Here is a 17,652-nt window from a genome sequence, read left to right on the forward strand (position 1 = left end):
TCATGAAGACTCTCTTGGCACCTGAACCAACGGGCCTAATTTTCAAGCTCCTCAGATGGATTAATGATATAGGTTTTTAGCTGATCTTAATAACTTTTGCGTCATCCCTAGGCCCTACTTTCAGTGGGGAGACCGAACCTTCAGCCTTTTTTTATGTTCATCTTCTTTCAGCAAGGCTGATTTACCACTGCAAATTTCAAACTATGCAATATTTAGGGCCCAACCATTAAATTCCAACTATTAAAACCATTCCAACCATTAAAACCCTTCTCCTTTTAAACATACGTTTCTCCTTAGCCAAGACAACAATTCTGAGTTGTAAGCTATTAGGATAAAACCATTTTGGGCCCCACTTAGGGAAGCTTGTGTCCCGTTTGATGCAAGATTTTTGCCTCTTTGAGCCCCAAATTATGTGGGTGGTTTTTTCATAGAAAGGTATAGCCAACGTCTTTTTTCCTCCTAAGTATTCCCCCCAACTTTTTATTTCCAGTGTGCCGTTAATAGTGCACTAGAATCTGGGAAGTATCTTAACGATAACACAGAATAAACTATTCAGGTTAAACTTCATGTTAAAAAAGTGTTTCAGTTAAATTTCGAACTTCTCCATATAAATCCACACTCCCCTACTTCAAATAAGAGGGTGAATGATTAAACAGCGTAGTTTGATTAATTAAAATCAATTTTAGAGTGATGACCTCGATTCTGTAATTCGAAGCAAAGAAACTCTAGCCAATCTCTTACTATGAACCATTGAGGGTAATCTATATTTACCTAGCGCTTTTTTAGATGATGGTATTTGTCTTTTTGCTTCATGCCAAGAAAAACACAAGGAGGTTTTGCAAACTTTGGTCCGTTGATAATTCTCTTTTCGTGAAATTAATACCTTTTATGCGTAATTTGAGAGTTAATGGTTGCTCAAGGAACAATAATACAATATTTGCGGTTCGTTATGCGATGTTTCTGAAAGCTTTTATATTTCTCTTAAATATTTCAATACTTTTTATAGGCATGCCAGAATTTGTGGCTCCAGAAATAGCCAATGGCGAAGGCGTAGGAACTCCAGCTGATATCTGGTCCGTTGGTGTGATTACGTACCTTCTCCTCAGCGGTATCTCACCATTCAGAGGTGGCAACGATCGTGAGACTCTGTCCAATGTCCAAAAGGGTCAGATTAACTTTGACGTCGACGCTTTTTCTTCAGTTTCTTGTGAAGCTAAGGACTTTATTGCCAAGCTTTTAGTCTTTCAAGGGGCAGGGAGACTTAATGTTCGAGATGCCTTGGAACATCCTTGGCTTAAGACTGCGGATCGTGAAATGAACGATTCAGTCCCAATTCCTACGGATAGGTTAAAATCTTACTATTTGCGTCTGAAAGGTAAGCTTTTTCTAATGCTAGACTGTAATGGTACCTAAAGAAGTTTTCTATTGGTGGGAAAGCTTGTACAAATTTTAAAGAAGGAGTAAATGTTTGAGAAATTCTTGTTCTGTGAGAAAAACTTTGAGCTGTTTATTTTTCAAATTGATATTATTTGTAGTGATGACCCAACTTTTAACTAGAAATAAGTACAAAATAAAATAAACACTACCAAAATAATCAAAATTTGTACTGAGCCTACATCCTAAGGTCGTATCCAGGCATTGGAGGTGGGTGGGCTGGGATAAAATTGAAAACGTAGTGATTGTTTTTTTTTTTTTGAAACAAGATTGAATGGGAAATTGAAGAGTGTATTTTTTTTTGCTACTGTATTAGATTCAGTTTTACATCGAAATACTACATATTTTAGTTTTATGCCATGTCATAGTACAATTGGGATCATTGCGTAGTCGTGAATTATCTTGTTTTTAATTTATTTTTCTTAATTATGTCTTTTTTGTTGTTATTTTTCCAATCTTATTTGGCCAGTTTACAGGCAAGGAAATTCACGTGCCTACGTAGCACAGTACATGCAATGTCGGTCTTCAAAAACTGAGCGAAGCCTAAACTCGTCGTTTTGAATCCCATCAGAGGCAAATTCTTCTTTCTCTTTGGTGTAGTCTTTGTTACCACTTATACCGTAATGTGTTGTATAATACCACACAATCTTGAAGTAAAAACCACACAATTTTCTCGTTATACCACATACCGCAATAATAACATGAAGTGGCTTTCATCACCGCGTTTATACCGAGTATTCTTACCGTACAGTAAAAGGGGCAAATGTTTGCTTTCAAATTCTAATGATAGATGGCAGTCAGGCGGAATAGTGGAAATCAAACTAATAAGCATCATGAGTCTTGTGAATTCTTACGACTTTGACATAGTGGTCAATCGGCTCCATATTCGTACAACTAAATATCATGCAGGAGGCTTCATGTTTCAAAACTTTTGGAAAATTATACAATTTTTTTTTTCAATACTAATGTCAAATATCATTGCTTAGTGCCTTTTCAGTGTTTTGAAGTAAGTTAGTGGCAAAATTGTCTCATTTGAATAACTATTTTATAAATATTCAAATGTGGCCTAGCTAAACAGTAATACTAGCCGCAGCAAAATGGAGCTAGAACAGCGACTAATTCAGTGGGTCCGAAAAATAAAGACCAATGCTATTTCGAATTACTGCGTTGCTTAGGTTCAAACTGTTTTTTATAGGTGCTTTTTTATAGGCCAATATAGGCTTTGGCAAATTTCCATGATTTGCCAAATCTCTATGATTTTGTTTGTGTATAGCTGTTCCCCGGTTTAAAATACCGTCTGTCTGACTTTAGGTCTATTGTTATCAGAACGATAAAGTGTATTATATTACTGGTAATTAAAATTTTAAAATGGTGATTAGCTGAACTAAAATTACATTAGCTTTGTGAACAGTTAAAGACAGATAGGTCTACAAGCACAATTGACATATGGTATGGCAAAAAATTAAATAGCCCAGAAAATGAGGGTAATTTTCTTCAGCCAACAGAAAAAAAGATGCGAAAATGACAGAACCAGATATTTCGTCAGGGACTTCTGCCCGTCTAGTCTTCTGTGCTAAAAAAAAAAGAAAGAAATATAACCTTTTGAATTAGCTTTAACTGAGTAGAAGAAAGGCTGATTCACACAAATCGAAGAAACAAGCCAGATTAAGTGAAACACTATTCACCAGTTACGTTGTGCAAGAACTCTCTGCTTAATGATTGACTTAGCTTGTCTACTGAGTTAATTTTCGTAAAAAGTGTGGTAACCTAATATTAAACTTGACTAAAATGTTATTTTAATCCTTTAGTTTTAAGTCGTTGTAAAATTGGATTTATAGGATTAAATCTTTATTTAAGCAAGGTCGCTATTTATGGATTTTTTTATTTCAAATGCCTTCCCAAAAGAACATGGGAAGCCATTTGGTTCAAATGTTCAAGTTGCCTCATCAACTGCATGATTTAGATTTTCAACAATATGGAGGGCCAAAGCAGAATCAATATCCTTATTTTTATTTCAAATTTCATGTCTCAGAGAAATCTTATATTTATGCCATCTTATCTCCACTAGCCAGCGTTTACCCCCTCCCCCTCCCTCTGGAATACTCCCCGTCCCTCACAGAAAATTCCCCCTATTTTCCCCTTGGATAATTCTGGATTTCAGTTGAAGGGAAAGTGAAATTTCTATCCTCCTGTTGAAGCCAGGGGCAATCATATTGCCTTACCTATAGTAAAGACACGTAAGGGATTAATGTATTGATATTTGTTCATTTATTTTTTCCCACAGGCCCTTCATGTAGAAGGGGTGGTCTAATAAGCTATGGAGGGATTTCGGTCAATTGGAAATCGAATGTTCCAATGCCCTTTTCTAAGATTTAGAAGCCAGTTCTAAGATTATTTTCAACCAATTACTAGCGAATGAGTTGTGACTGACTACAGTATCTAAAAGAAATTCGTATTCTAGTTTAATGGCCCTTGCGTCTCAGCAGTTGTTTTGAAAGAATCTTCAGGTAAATAAAGAATCAGCTCTAATGGAGATATGATGGGAGGATGGAAGTAGAAATTGATATATAATCCTCATGGCAGTATCCAGGACTTTCGCTTGGAGGGGGGGGGGGGGCTTTGTAACAGATACGGTCACCTAAATCAGAATTTAAGTCTAAAGGAGAGGAGCTAGATTTGCAAGCAAATCCTGTTGAAGACAGTCTTAATGACTGTGAAAGTGACTAAATGTTCTGCTATTATGAGCCAATGCTTAGTTAATCAAAGTTATCAAAGTTTTACAAACTTCTTTTTTACTTGTATTCGGTTCTTTTATAATTCATGTATATGACATGAGGAATGTGACTGAATACAGCTATTTTAAATAAGCAAGGCTGTGATGGTATTTATTTGCTAGTTTTGGTTTTGTTTTTCATCAGGGATCGTATTGAACCGAAGGTGCTAGAAGGTTGGGAGAGGGCTCATTCAAATGGAAATAAAAGTCTTAGTGCTCTTTTTAAGTCATCAAAAGATTGGAGGGCCACTAGCTTCTTCCCACAACAAAATTTTTAATCAAAATTTTGCTACAGTCGTTTGGTTCATCATAGTTGTATGATCAAATAATGTGTCTAGAGATGAAGTGGCCCCCACAGACTCTTTGAAAAGGGATACATGTTATGAAATGTGCCCAATCCTTGGAGACAGCTTTTGTTAAAGGGATATATAAACACATTTTTTGGTATGGGGAAAGGAGATTTTCTATAAGGGGGCATTTTCCGCTAGGGGAATTTCCTGTGAGGAGGGAGGTTTCTATGGGGTGAGCTTTTCAGGGAAATTTTACAACGAGGAAGTTTGCGAAAATGTCATAACAAAATTCGTTCTATTCACCTTACTATTCTCATGCGACTCAATTTTTCATGTGGAGATATTCCGGGAGGATTGCTTGCGGGAAATTTTCAGCGTGGTTGGTATTGTCTATTTTTTCCACGGGGAAGGAATTTTCCACTGGACTTATGGACTGCTATGGGGAAATTCCCAAAAATTCTTCGTGGATGAATATTGCAAAGGAAAAACTTCCCATTGTGGGGGGGGGTCTCAAAAACAATATCCACGAAGAGGGATTTCCGGCATAATTTGAAAACAGTCAGAATTTAAATAAAACATTTTTTCAAATGACAGTAGGCTAAGGATAACTTTCTAGACAGAATTGTCCGATAAAATTTTCCAGGAGGAATTTTCAGCGAGAACGGAATTGTGCGGGGGGAATTTTCCAATTTACATGGAAGCAACTGTCCACGGAGGAATTTTCCGTGAAGAAATTTTCCATGTAGGTGTAGGTGGATATCTCAGCATTATTTGAAAAACGATCAGAAATTAAATAAAAAACTATTTTTTCAACTAAAAGTAAGGAGCAACATTAAAATTTAAAGAGAAAAGAAATATATCGGTATATGAGAGGGGCTGCCACCTTTTCAATACCTCACTTTTTACGATAAACTTCGATTTTTTGTCCAATTTCTTAAAAACGAGAACCGTTTATACGCAAGAACCATTTAATTGAAACAAAAAGGTTTTTCGAAGTATTAAAAAACTTTAGCATGAAGAGTGAAGGATTGAGGAGGGGGTAGCCCGACTCATATACGGAATAATCTCTGTTGGTTTCAAGTTTTGATGTTGCTCTTTAATTTAAGTTTTAAAAAACCCTTTTTTGTTTGATTGATGTCATATTTTGCTCAAGTTTATAATTTTGCTTTAATTAAAGAGTGACGGGTAGTAATAATAGTGAACAATCTAATGCTCTCTCGAGAGTTAAATGAAAGAATATCAGAAACTTTAATGCTCTTTCAATTAATAAATTAGAAAAAGGTTTTACGACTGAAAGTAAGGAGCGGCATCAAAATATATAAGTGAAGAGAAATTATTCCGTACATGACGGGGTTTGCTCCTTCCTCAGTCCCTTGATCTTTATATTAAGATTTGTAGCAGTCATTGGGGCTTGTGTTACAGCAGTCATTCTTAAAGCATTGGGACCAAAGAGTCAAACTCTAGCGAAAACAAGAAGGGACTGAGGCGTGGAAACCCCCTCATATACGACATAAATTCTTTTCGTTTTAAATTTTAATATCTTTGTTTAAAGATCCTTACTTTCAGTTGAAAACTAAATTTTTTTATGTTTAGTTTTTGGTCGTTTTCGACCTTTGGCATAGTTACCCAACGTTTCAAGCGTGTTGGGCAAAACAGCTTGACGTGTAAGGGGGGGTCGTTGCCCTCCACTATTTTTGGGCAATATAATTTTTAATCCCCATGTCAGCTATGGAGTCCATAATTTACAGAAAAATTATTTGAAATCATTTCAAAAAAGTGGGTAATAACGGAAGAAACATGATAACCTGATTAATAGATAGGCATAGTATATTATAAAGCAAGAAATTCATTGGGTACTTGTGTATTATTCAGTACTCACTCGAGAAGAGAAATTAGGTTAATCATATGAAATATATCAAAAATAATGAAAATACCATAGTTCAGTAACAAAATTTAGGAAGTTACAGCAAAAAATTATGGTAGGGGGAGGGCGCACAGAACGCGTTATATTAAATACTTAACCAAACAAGACCTAACCCAACCAAAATTTCATCTCTATACATTAAACATTTAATAAAAATATACCTACAACGTAGATTCCAACTGAGCCTAAGCTAATTTTCTTGAATACTGACTAGTATAAACCAGTCATTTGTCTGATCTGTAGATCCGAATTCTCGAGTTTGTACGGAACAATATACAAGTACCCTTCATTGTTTTAGTGTTTTTGTTAGTTTCTACATATCTTAGTTTCTTTGTTTAGTTTCTGTAATGGGACGATCGAGGAGAGGAGATTACCTTTGCGAATAAATTGACTATTATATTTGGGAAGAGAACACAAAGGGAATTGAGGAGCTGGGAATCGAGGTATTTAGGCCTTGGGGGTTGGGGAGTCTGGGACACAATTGCGGTGATACTGGTTACTGTATTTAGAAGGGGCGTTGAATGAGTAACAAAATGGGTAAATTTCTTTTTTTCTACGGTGTCTAATTTCTCTCTTTAGCGAGATGGTATTATTGCTTGCTTCGAAGTCTCCAAATGAACACACTGGAAAATTCCGAAAGCTACTTTTAAGCATTCTGAAATAATTTCTAATATCCATTTTTAAGGTATATCACTGAAATTTACACCCTCCCCTCCATACCCTAAATGTAAGGGTATTTCTAATATCCATACCCTAATTGTAAAATATGAACCCCGAATTGCGTATATACAAAAAATTTCCCATACGTGACTCATTTCTTCGAATTGATTCATTGGGAAACAAGCAATTAAACAGTAAATTAAGTGTATGGAAATTTCATTTCGTATATACTACTCAGGGTATGTATTTCACCATTAAGGTGAGGGGGGGTTCGCCAAGGAATTACCGCTTTCGGTCGTATTATACAATAATTTTATATATATGCCTGCGTAGCGCAGTGGATAGCGCGTCGGACTTCTAATCCGAAGGTCGCGGGTTCGACTCCCGCCGTAGGTAGCATTTTGCTTTCGTTGTGAATTATTCACTTTAAGTTCCAAGTGTGCAACAAATCTATTGTTGTCCAAATTGGTGGAAGTTTTTAATTTTACTTTAATTAGAAAGCATTGGAATAATCAAACAATTTCATGGCAAAGGGCAAGTAAGGAGTGGCTTGTGCTTAAAGTAACTAAGACACTAAAGAAGGAGTTATATAATAATGTGTTCCTAAAATCCGGACTTCTATAGGATTCTAAAGAAGGAAAATTCATTGAGTTTAAAGCTAGCCACCAAAAGTAACGTGCCTGGGATATATTTACCTGATTTTCTGAAAAGGGAAAAAACATCCCTAAAAAGGCAAGTAATCATAATGAAAACTAGACCTCCGTTGCCTGTGCAACGGGAAGTGTTGCAGCAACTGTGCCCTGTTCCTTGGGGCACAGTTGCGGAGCAACACGTGCAACTGTGCCCTACGGGACACAGTTGCGGAGCAACAGTCTCCATTATGTCCTTCAGAGGACATTTTTCTAATGCGGCTTCGATTGTTATCTTGAAGCATCTTTGATATGGTTTATTTCGAGCTCCTACTAAACTGAGTTTGGTAAAATGTTTAGCTGGTCCAGAAATAAACGAGAAACATCAATAAAAGTTCTATATGAGTTCATAATTATTTTATCTCTAAAACGTTTACTTCCGAAACTAGGGCCGTCTTAACTTGACGCCAATTCGAAGTATTATGTTTCGAGACGCACATTTCGGGAATTATTTCCGGGAAATCTGAAAGAGATACGGAAATAACGTCTTATAGTTTTCTGCTTAACTTTTGATGGTCTAAGCTAGGAAAATATAAAACAAACCAAATTCACCAAAAAATTTAAATTGCCCCGTGGGCTTGACAAAACTTCCAAATAGAAAAACCCACAGAAGGAATTTTATTTCGGAGAAACTATTGTAAGCTCCAGTTGTTAGGAGATCGAGACCTGTCGAACCGCGTTGGAAAAAAAAATTCTAGCTGGTCCAGAACAGAAGTTACCTCTAGAACGTTGAAACTTGGGAAATTATTTCTTAGAGAACGAAGCAACTTGGTATATAGAACACTTCACTTCTTCTTGCATACTTTTCATAGCACTACTCGATAAAAATATAAGAAACATCAAAATCGAAAATTTGAGAAAATTCCAAAAAAAATTGGAACGAGATGGACTTTTCCGGAATTATTTCCGGGATATCTGTAAGAGCTACGGAATTTTGTGCTCCGGTTCTCGAAGAGACAAATGAAAGGTCTACATGAGTTCAGCATAACTGTATTTCTAACAAGTTTATTTCCGAAGCTAGGGTCGTCTTAACTTGACGCCAAACATCGAACGCAGAGTTTCTAAGAAAAAAACGGTTTTATTTTTTTTTATGGAAAACTGTTGGAAATTTTAGGAACTTCTCTGGAACTTTTTTACTCTGTTTCACGTTTCCCTTCCCTCTGAAAAATCTCAAATTTTTAACTCTTACCACTTCGGAGCTACAGGTCGCTGATCACGGTAAAAAAAAAAAAAAAAAAAAAAAAAAAAAAAAAAAAAAAAAAAAAAAAAAAAAAAAAAAAAAAAAAAAAAAAAAAAACTACGAAAGCAGTAGTATTGCTCCGCAACACAATTACACCATCAAATACATTCTATCAGAACCCCTTATTTCAGAGGTTTCGAGGCCTAGTTTATAGCCATTTTTAGATAGTAATAGAATAAAATAAGAAACAAGTTTTTTTTTTAACTGTAAATAAAACTTGAAACGAACAGAAATTATTCCGCATATGCAAGGGGTTGTCCCCTTCTCAACGCCTTGTTCTTTACGCTAAAATTTGACTCCTTCTCCTAACTACTTTTTAAAACTGATACGCTGAATCTAATGGTGTGATTTTCGTTAAGATTCTATGACTTTTAGGGGGTGTTTCCCCCTATTTTTTAAAATAAGGCAAATCTTCTCAGGCTCGTAACTTTTGATGAATAAGACTAAACTTGATGAAACGTATATATTTAAAATCAGCATAAAAATGTGCCACAGTAAAGGGGTGATTTCTGCCAATTTTTGCCACAGGCAAAAAATTCACGCCTAAGAGGCTGAAGACGCTATAAAGTAAAAATTATGATGTTACCAATAAATTTAGAATTATAGAAAAGCTATGTTCTATGGTTCTCAGCTTGAGAGGACGTAGTGCCATTTGAGGGCACGTTCATTCCTTATGATACACCTATCTACGCAAAATCAACATTTAACATGCACAATGGTGTATAGTTATGCAGTATTTATTGTCGAGGAGGTTCGATGAATCTTTTATAGGTGGGTAGGGTAGTCTACCTAAAGACTCAAAAAGTGTATTTTTATGCCAAAATTTTCCAGCTTTGCATGAGCTTTGAGATAAACGTTAGAAAGAGGTTGGAGAAGAGATGTGGGGATGAAACTAGTCTCTAATCTTTCCTCATTGTCGGGAGTATTTTTGGGTTAAGCCTGTGTATGAATGCTGCGCGTTGATAGCTTCCCTCCTATCATGGAACTGTTGTTTTTTTTGTGCAAAAAAAAAATTACGTTTAATTTTTTTTTACCGACACAAAAGGGGGGGGGTTCATGAGTGCAACCAAGAAATCTCCTAGGGGGAAAGAAATCTACCAGGAGCTTTATTGAAACCAAGATGTAAAAAAGAAAATGTTTTATGTCTTCCTGATTCCCAGGGGACACTCCCCCTGGCCCTTTTGCTGGTGTCGGCGGGAAAAATCACTTAAAAAATATCTGTTCGAAGAACTAGTGTCCAAATCTTCATATCCGATAATAAATTCGAAACATCTTTTAAGACTTTTAAAAGTTTTTCTAGAAGTATAAAGGGGTATATCAAATAAACAAAGTTTCAAATGGGGTTAAGTCCTTTTATTTAGACTGTGAAAACAGGTAAAAAATTCAAGACATTTCAATCACATATACAACAATCGTCATCAGTAAAAATACTAAAGTGTTAAAATGAATGCTAAAGTGTTAAAGCGGTGAAGAACAATACTGAAGTGTTAAATCTCTCAGAGAAATCTATTGAATGACCCGGAAGTTAATGTCTAACTAGATGGCCTAACCAGCATTCGAACGTTTATAAAATTGTCCTAGAAAGGCATTGCAGTCTGAAAAAAGCATACCTAATATAAGACGTTACGTTGTAAAGAGGTAAAGAAATCTCAAAGGAGCATAATTAGTCTGTTTGGAATTTAATTTGTTTCCCTTTTTAAGTAACAAAATTTAATTTTAGGACTTATATTTATAAATACCAAATTAATAGCCAGTAAAATCGCTGAGGCAAAATCAAATAATTGGACAAAAAACTGCTGCGTCCAAAAAAGTTTTCTACAAAAATAATTCTCATTCTTCTCCAAGTAATTGTTGCATGTTATTTTCATAACTTAATTTATTATAAATTTCTTCAGGCTTTTTACTTCCTAACATTTTTTTTTCCTTGCAAAGAATGGTATTCAAACGCATCCTGTCGTACATGGTTCCGTCGCCGTCCCCTGAGTGGTGCCTTCATCGACCCCTCAAAAATGGTTTACCCTCCCGGTGAGAGTAATACTCCAAGAGGTACACCCGCACGAGAAAATGGAGAAAAAGGACCAATCAGAGTTGAAGTTAATGGTTATGATAGGCCAGACTATCAAGTAGAAGTCATCTCAAGCGAGAGCCAATATCAGATGGGACCAGATACATTCTTACTTCCTCTTAGAGATCCAAATTTCCCTGCTCGCTTAAGAAGGTAAGATAAGTCATTTGTATTACAGTCACAACCTTATTGTGGAAGGGATGTAGCTTTTAGGACAATTTAAAAGAATTGAAAAAAATCTATAGATTAAAAACTGTTTATTAATTAAAAATTTAGTAGTTGTGGTTTTGACTTAACGAGTTTGCGCAAACAAATGTATTTTAAAATTACCATATAACCATGCTGTCAAAATGACCATAATATAAAAAAATATTAATAATATTAAACAATAAAAAATGAAAATATATGAACAGAAATTAATTAAAAAAAAAAATCCAAAAATGATCTGAAAAAAGAAAAGAATCATATGAAAGCCTAAGACTTTATCTCTAGAAATTAATTCGTATAATAACTGAAACTTTAAACGACCAAATTAGTATTAATAAATAAATGAAGCTAGGGCCATATCCAGGACTTTTTTCGGGGGTGGACGTTTCAAATTTTTCTTTAAAAACGCATCAAAAATTTGTTTATATTCATTTTTGTTACGCTTTTTACGAGTCGGACAAACTTGTTTGTTTTTTTTTTTGGGGGGGGGGGTCAAACCCTCTCCCCCTGGATACGGCCTTGAATGAAGCCCAAGACAGACAGATCATAGTCACAATAGTTACATCAAACATAAAGATGACATATACTGATACAGATTAATTAATAAGTCCTAATATGAGCAAAAATTAAAATGAATAATCAAGTCAAAATTAAAATGGACATATATTACTCTGGTCTTATTTTTCTACAATGCAAAAAATTTAAATATTACAATAAGTTGAAATTTATCCGAATATTTGCTTCTATTTTAGATACATGAAAGTAGCACAGCAAAGAAGCCCCACTTTCACTCTGCGTTTGAACGAACACAATTTTGACAAAAGTTTACCAATTATCAGAGAACGCCGAAGGTTTACTGACATTATGGACGAGGAAATTGATGACGAAAAGAAGAATAGGATTAATCGCTACGTCACTGATCGCTCATTCAGTCCAACCGCCAGACGTTTGAGACACGAGGTTTGTTGAGATTGTTGTGAATTCTGTATAAACCAGTTCGTTGTATAAAATCAAGTTAGGAGTGCCTCGTGCTAACAGAAACCAAAACTCTTAAGAGCACAAGTTTTGATAACAATATATATGCAAAAAAAAAAAACAACTTTTTATGGTAATACAAGTATGTAAAATTTATTGTGTTTATTGTTACCTATCAAAAGTTACGAATCTCGGGAACTCTGCCGAAATTTTGAAAAAGGGGGAAAATACCCCCAAAAGGACAATTGATTCTGATAAAAAGTATACCGTCAAATTAAGTATATCAGAAAACTCTATTGCAGAGGCCTTAAGCTCCTTTCTATGAGAATGCGAAATTTAAATTATTTTTTTTTTCCGTTAAAGATGTTCTTGGATTGTATTTATTTGTTTGTTTCCTTTTTTCAGGGGTTATCGCAACATACTAAATGGTCCTAGAACTTCTAGTGAGGACTCTGTTGAACAGAAATTGAAAACTATAGTATCCTTTCTAAGGGCAAATGAAATTGTGCTACAGTAAATTCACATTGTGGAGAAGGGTCTTTGTCTAGAAGTGCGTGTGGAGGGGGAGGAGCACCTGAGGCCACAAAAGTGCATTTTTATGTCAAAATTTTCTAGCTCAATCTGAACTTTCAGATATATATAGAAGGATGTTCGAAGAGGGGCAGAAATTAATCTCTACTTACCCTTTATTCCCGGGAATAGTCTTTGACTAAATCTTTAACAGGGGTGCTGTGGTTTCAAAACTTCTCTCTTATTGCATACTTTTTTTGTGTGTAATACCAAAGGTTACGTTCAAACGAGAGTTCACAAGGCTGGGATCATGAGTGCTGCCAAGAAAATATTCAGGGATGGGTTGCTACACTGAGCTTTGTTATTACCGAGGTTCAAATGGAGTTATTTCTGATTTTCCCATATGATTTTTAATGCCATCTTGATTCCCAAATGGGAGAGGGCAGCTGGTGTCGAGAAATAGATATAAAAATGATTTTTTTGAAGAACTTACCTAAGAACAGGGAAAGAGATGACCCTATAAATCATTTAGACTTTACAGACTTATCTCCTTTCCATAAATCTTCAGATTGTGCTCTTTTTATGGGTGATTATTATTATCGAAGGATTCTTATGTGAATGGTAAACTTGACCGTAAAAAAACGGGGGCTGGAGAAGGGAATAGTAGCCTTCCTCACGTTTAAGAGAGTCTTGGATCAAATATTTTATGGCAAAACTATAAGTAAAAGCAATCCTTGTCAATGGAGTCCGAAGCCTCAAAAAAGGAAGTTTTGATTGAAATATATGTAACAACAAAATTTGCTATTTATGCTTACCTTAAGTATTCAAAATGTACTGTTTTTAAAGTTTCACATCAAAACTAATGAACTTTTTTTGGGTTGTGGAAAGGAGGACTAAAATCCATCAAAAAAACGGTGAAGTCTTGACGGAAACTATACTGTAAAATTGAAACATTTGTGTTATCAATATTTCTGAAACTGAAATGTTATTTCCGTAGAATATGAAGTATCCAGATGCTTCAAAAAGTGAATATGTGTTTTGGGGCACACAATTTTTTTATGATTTTATATTTATAAATATTCATATATTATTAGGTGAATATTAAGTTATTGAATGTTTTTTAAAATGAATCTTTATTAGCAATCCCATCTAATAGGCTAGACGGTAGATTCATTTAATATAGACTCACAACTATGAAAACTAACATATCTAAATTTCCAATCAGATACGTATTTTATATTTCCGGTAAGAAAAATCCAAGATATATTTTCACTTTTATTTGTTTGTGATAAAAAAATAAAAAATAAAACTAAAACAATTTAAATAGATTGCGCAGAAAAAATATGAATTTAAACATAGATTTGGCATCTTGTTTTTCCTGTATTTTTCATGTTTTTGTTACATGATTGTATTAACAGATAGACAGTCTCAATCAGATGTATATCCTAGTCTTGCGAGCTTTTATCTCTGTTAGGGTAATTCTAATTTTTTATGCGTTGCCATTATTTATCAATAAATTCATCCCTACTTGCAGAACAGGTTTGTCTAGAATTATTTTTTAATCGCCTTCATTTTAATTTATTTTTATTTTAATCCTGTTGCTATTTTATTAATATTTACTCAATTCAATAATCTTTGATTCATAATTAATTGATTAATTAGTAATTAGTTATTAATTTTTATTTTTTATATCATACTTTATTGTTATTTAATGTTTTATGTTTTCACTCTATAGTCATCAGTATGGTATGACTTTGCAGGTAGGAACTCGACTAGAGTGTGCGAATCAAGCTGAAGCAATTATTGAAGCACAAAGACATGGCAAAGTACCCTTCTTCCGTGAAAAACCTAAAACTGTTGCAATTGTTGAAGATAAACCTATTGAGATGTCCTGCTTCGTCGTCGGAGACCCTAAACCTCGTGTTGAATGGTAAGAGCAATCTATATATATAAAAATAAGTTGTCTGTGTGTGTGTGTGTCGAGTGACGTCATGTTTGTGTGTCGACTGACGTTATTATAAGGATTGAGCTGTATACGTCATGAAGTTGTTAGTCGACTGACGTCATGTTTGTCAACTGATGAAATTACATACCGGGACACCGGGACACAAATGACGACCGGGACACAGGGATTATAAATGACGACCGGGAACTTCAAAGAGAAATTACAGACTGAGACACCCGGACACAAATCACGACTGGGACACAGGGAATACAAATGACGACCGGGACATAGGGACACAACTACAAAGGGGACGCCGGGGGCACAGGCGGGATATATAAATGACGACCGGGACACAGGGATTGTTCGAATAGAAATTACACACCGGGACACAAATGACGACCGGGACACAGGGAATATAAATGACGACCGGGACACTCAAAGAGAAATTACAAACTGGGATACCAGGACACAAATGACGACCGGGACACAGGGACACATCATTAGAATAATGAGGTATAGATCTGAATACGGATTGTTTTTCCCATGGACAATTATATGTTGCATGTTCAAGAGTCCGTAAACCTGACAATCTATTTATATGCACAGACAATGGGACAGCGAAGAATGTTGTATATTCGCATGTTTTACGTAGTTAAAAACATATATATATATATATATATATATATATATATATATATATATATATATATATATATATGTATATATATATATATATATATATATATATATATATATATATATATATATATATATATATATATATATATATATATATATATATATATATATATATATATATATATATATATATATATATATATATCTATTCACAGGTGGGTCACAGGGACACAACTACAATGGCGCGTAACTAATATGGCGCGTAACGACTTACGCGTGCGAGAGGGCTTGGGGGGCGTGAAGCACCCCACCAACTAGGTGTTGGGGTGGTTCGAAGCGCCACCCCAACAGCTAGTTAACCATATAAGCTTTTGAAACCATCTTGCCTCTACATATGTTTGCACAAAAGAAAGAAAAAATCGAAACAACAGCTAATCAATAAAGTTTTGGCCCAGGACTCGGATAAACGTGGGCACTCCCTGACGCAACCTAATGAGCAGATGAAATACAGTTTAAGTATTTTTCGATCTACTAAAACTCTTGGATTTGAAAACCTAATATTCTCACACCTTATCAGTCGGGGACTATGTATCATGAACGATTATTCATTTTGATTTTACTCCTGAAACTTTTTTTTTTTTTTTTTTAATTTAATCTTATTATAATTTCTTTTGCTATGAAAATTTTAAAGTACAAAAAAGCAGTGTTATAAGGTATAATAACTAAACAAATTCTGAAAAAAAGGATAGACAAAAGTTAGAAGCAGTTTGATCATTAAATATTGGGATGGTTTCATTGCAAGTCGTCTTATCAGTTTTTCTTTGTTTTTCTTTATGTCAATGTCTACTGGTAGTTACAGTATCATATATTTAATAGTTTGAAGATCAGTGACTGACTATTAAGTTTTACTTATGCGAGACTCGACTTTGCATAAGAAATCAGAGGCAAGTGCTAACCTAATATCTGGATATTTCAACTAAAATGTCGGCCTTCCTTGCTCCTCTAAGTCATGCATTATTACACTCAGCAGCCATAGCAGTTATTATTTGGCTAGGGATCCTAGTAGAGAATAAAAAATCATAATAAATGAGGAGTCAAACACCGGTAATGGTCTACTTAATTAATGATAGACTATAATGAGAGGTAACCTGTTGTAGCACAGTGGATTGATTTTCTTCCTTGGGAATATTGGGCCCAAGGTTCGATCCTTGCCGCAGCAAGGTTGGGCGAGTAGCTTGCTACTTGTCCCCGTAAAAAAACACCAAGCAACCGAAACGCCGATTCGACATGTGTCAGCAATGGCTCTGGAGTATCTTTGTCCTTTTTTTTTTATGATGAGAGGTTTTACCTTCTCTTGGTTGTATCTAGAGAGGTATCTTCCTAAATCAAAAAAGCTAAGTATGATACGCCAGATTGGGACACATTTTAGTCAGCAATGCATCCTAATCTCACCTGGATAAGACTTTTATGGAAAAATAATTAAAAAGTGACTTGTATTGATTTAATTTCTCTCCACACCCTTTTTTTCTGTAATATGCTACTCATTCTTAAAAAAAAATGTATTTGTTTAAACTTAACTTAATTTCTCTTTTACTTAAATTCCTTTTGCAATAGTCGCTTCAAGTAAAACCCCCAAAAAGAAAACCCAGTTGACCGGCGCATCATGGACTGCTGCAAAAGAGCAAGCGTGCAAGATTGGAAACTGATGCCAGTGTCATCTAACATTTGCCGTTTCTTGACATTTTTTTTCATGCTTCTCATTGGATTTTTTTCAGAAACTAAGATTAGACCCTTATTACTAAAGTTATATTGCCAGTTTAACTAACTACATTAATTTTTGCCTTGTTATTAGACTGAACAAAAGCAAAGAATTGGCAAATGCAAGATGGCGCTAGTGGTTCTTTTACTTCTACACTAGCGCCAGTTTTCAATATTAAAAGTTACCCATACTGTTTGGGGTGCCGCACCAGAAGAATGGTACCTTACTGGCCTTCAAACGACTAATTGAATGGTGGATGTGGCACTCCTCGAATGTAAATGGTTGTGTCTAAAAAAAGTGAGGTATCACAAAAATTTTCCGAAAAGTGGCTATTTACTTGCTGGTGGAATCTGAAAATAAATTGTACTTTGTAGAAAATGGAGAGAAAAGTAGTCAACATTCTTTATTATTTCTTGCTCTTTCACTACCAAAAGTAATTCCGCTCATTGTATAATATAGTGAAGTTATACTACTTAGCTACACATCGGTAGATATTAAGACATTTTCTTGTTTAAAATCCTCAAAAGCAAATATTTTTTCCA

At 34.9% G+C, this 17,652-nt stretch overlaps 1 protein-coding gene and 1 non-coding gene across 2 annotated transcripts in view; both read left to right on the plus strand.

Annotated features, from left to right (window-relative positions):
• The first annotated feature begins 1,006 nt into the window (after positions 1 to 1,006).
• The window catches only part of LOC136028108 (obscurin-like), a 45,850-nt gene continuing 29,204 nt past the window's right edge, over positions 1,007 to 17,652 (plus strand). Inside the window, exons 1-4 of the mRNA XM_065705735.1 lie at positions 1,007 to 1,375; positions 10,943 to 11,228; positions 12,035 to 12,242; positions 14,528 to 14,697. Of these exons, the coding sequence (XP_065561807.1) occupies positions 1,009 to 1,375; positions 10,943 to 11,228; positions 12,035 to 12,242; positions 14,528 to 14,697 (1,031 nt within the window). The 5' untranslated portion in view covers positions 1,007 to 1,008. The remainder of the gene's footprint in view (positions 1,376 to 10,942; positions 11,229 to 12,034; positions 12,243 to 14,527; positions 14,698 to 17,652) is intronic.
• On the plus strand, positions 7,405 to 7,477 carry Trnar-ucu (transfer RNA arginine (anticodon UCU)). Its single transcript has one exon. It is a non-coding gene; the product is annotated as a tRNA-Arg (tRNA).

This window comes from Artemia franciscana, chromosome 6 (assembly GCF_032884065.1).
Source record: "Artemia franciscana chromosome 6, ASM3288406v1, whole genome shotgun sequence".
Taxonomy (NCBI): domain Eukaryota; kingdom Metazoa; phylum Arthropoda; class Branchiopoda; order Anostraca; family Artemiidae; genus Artemia; species Artemia franciscana.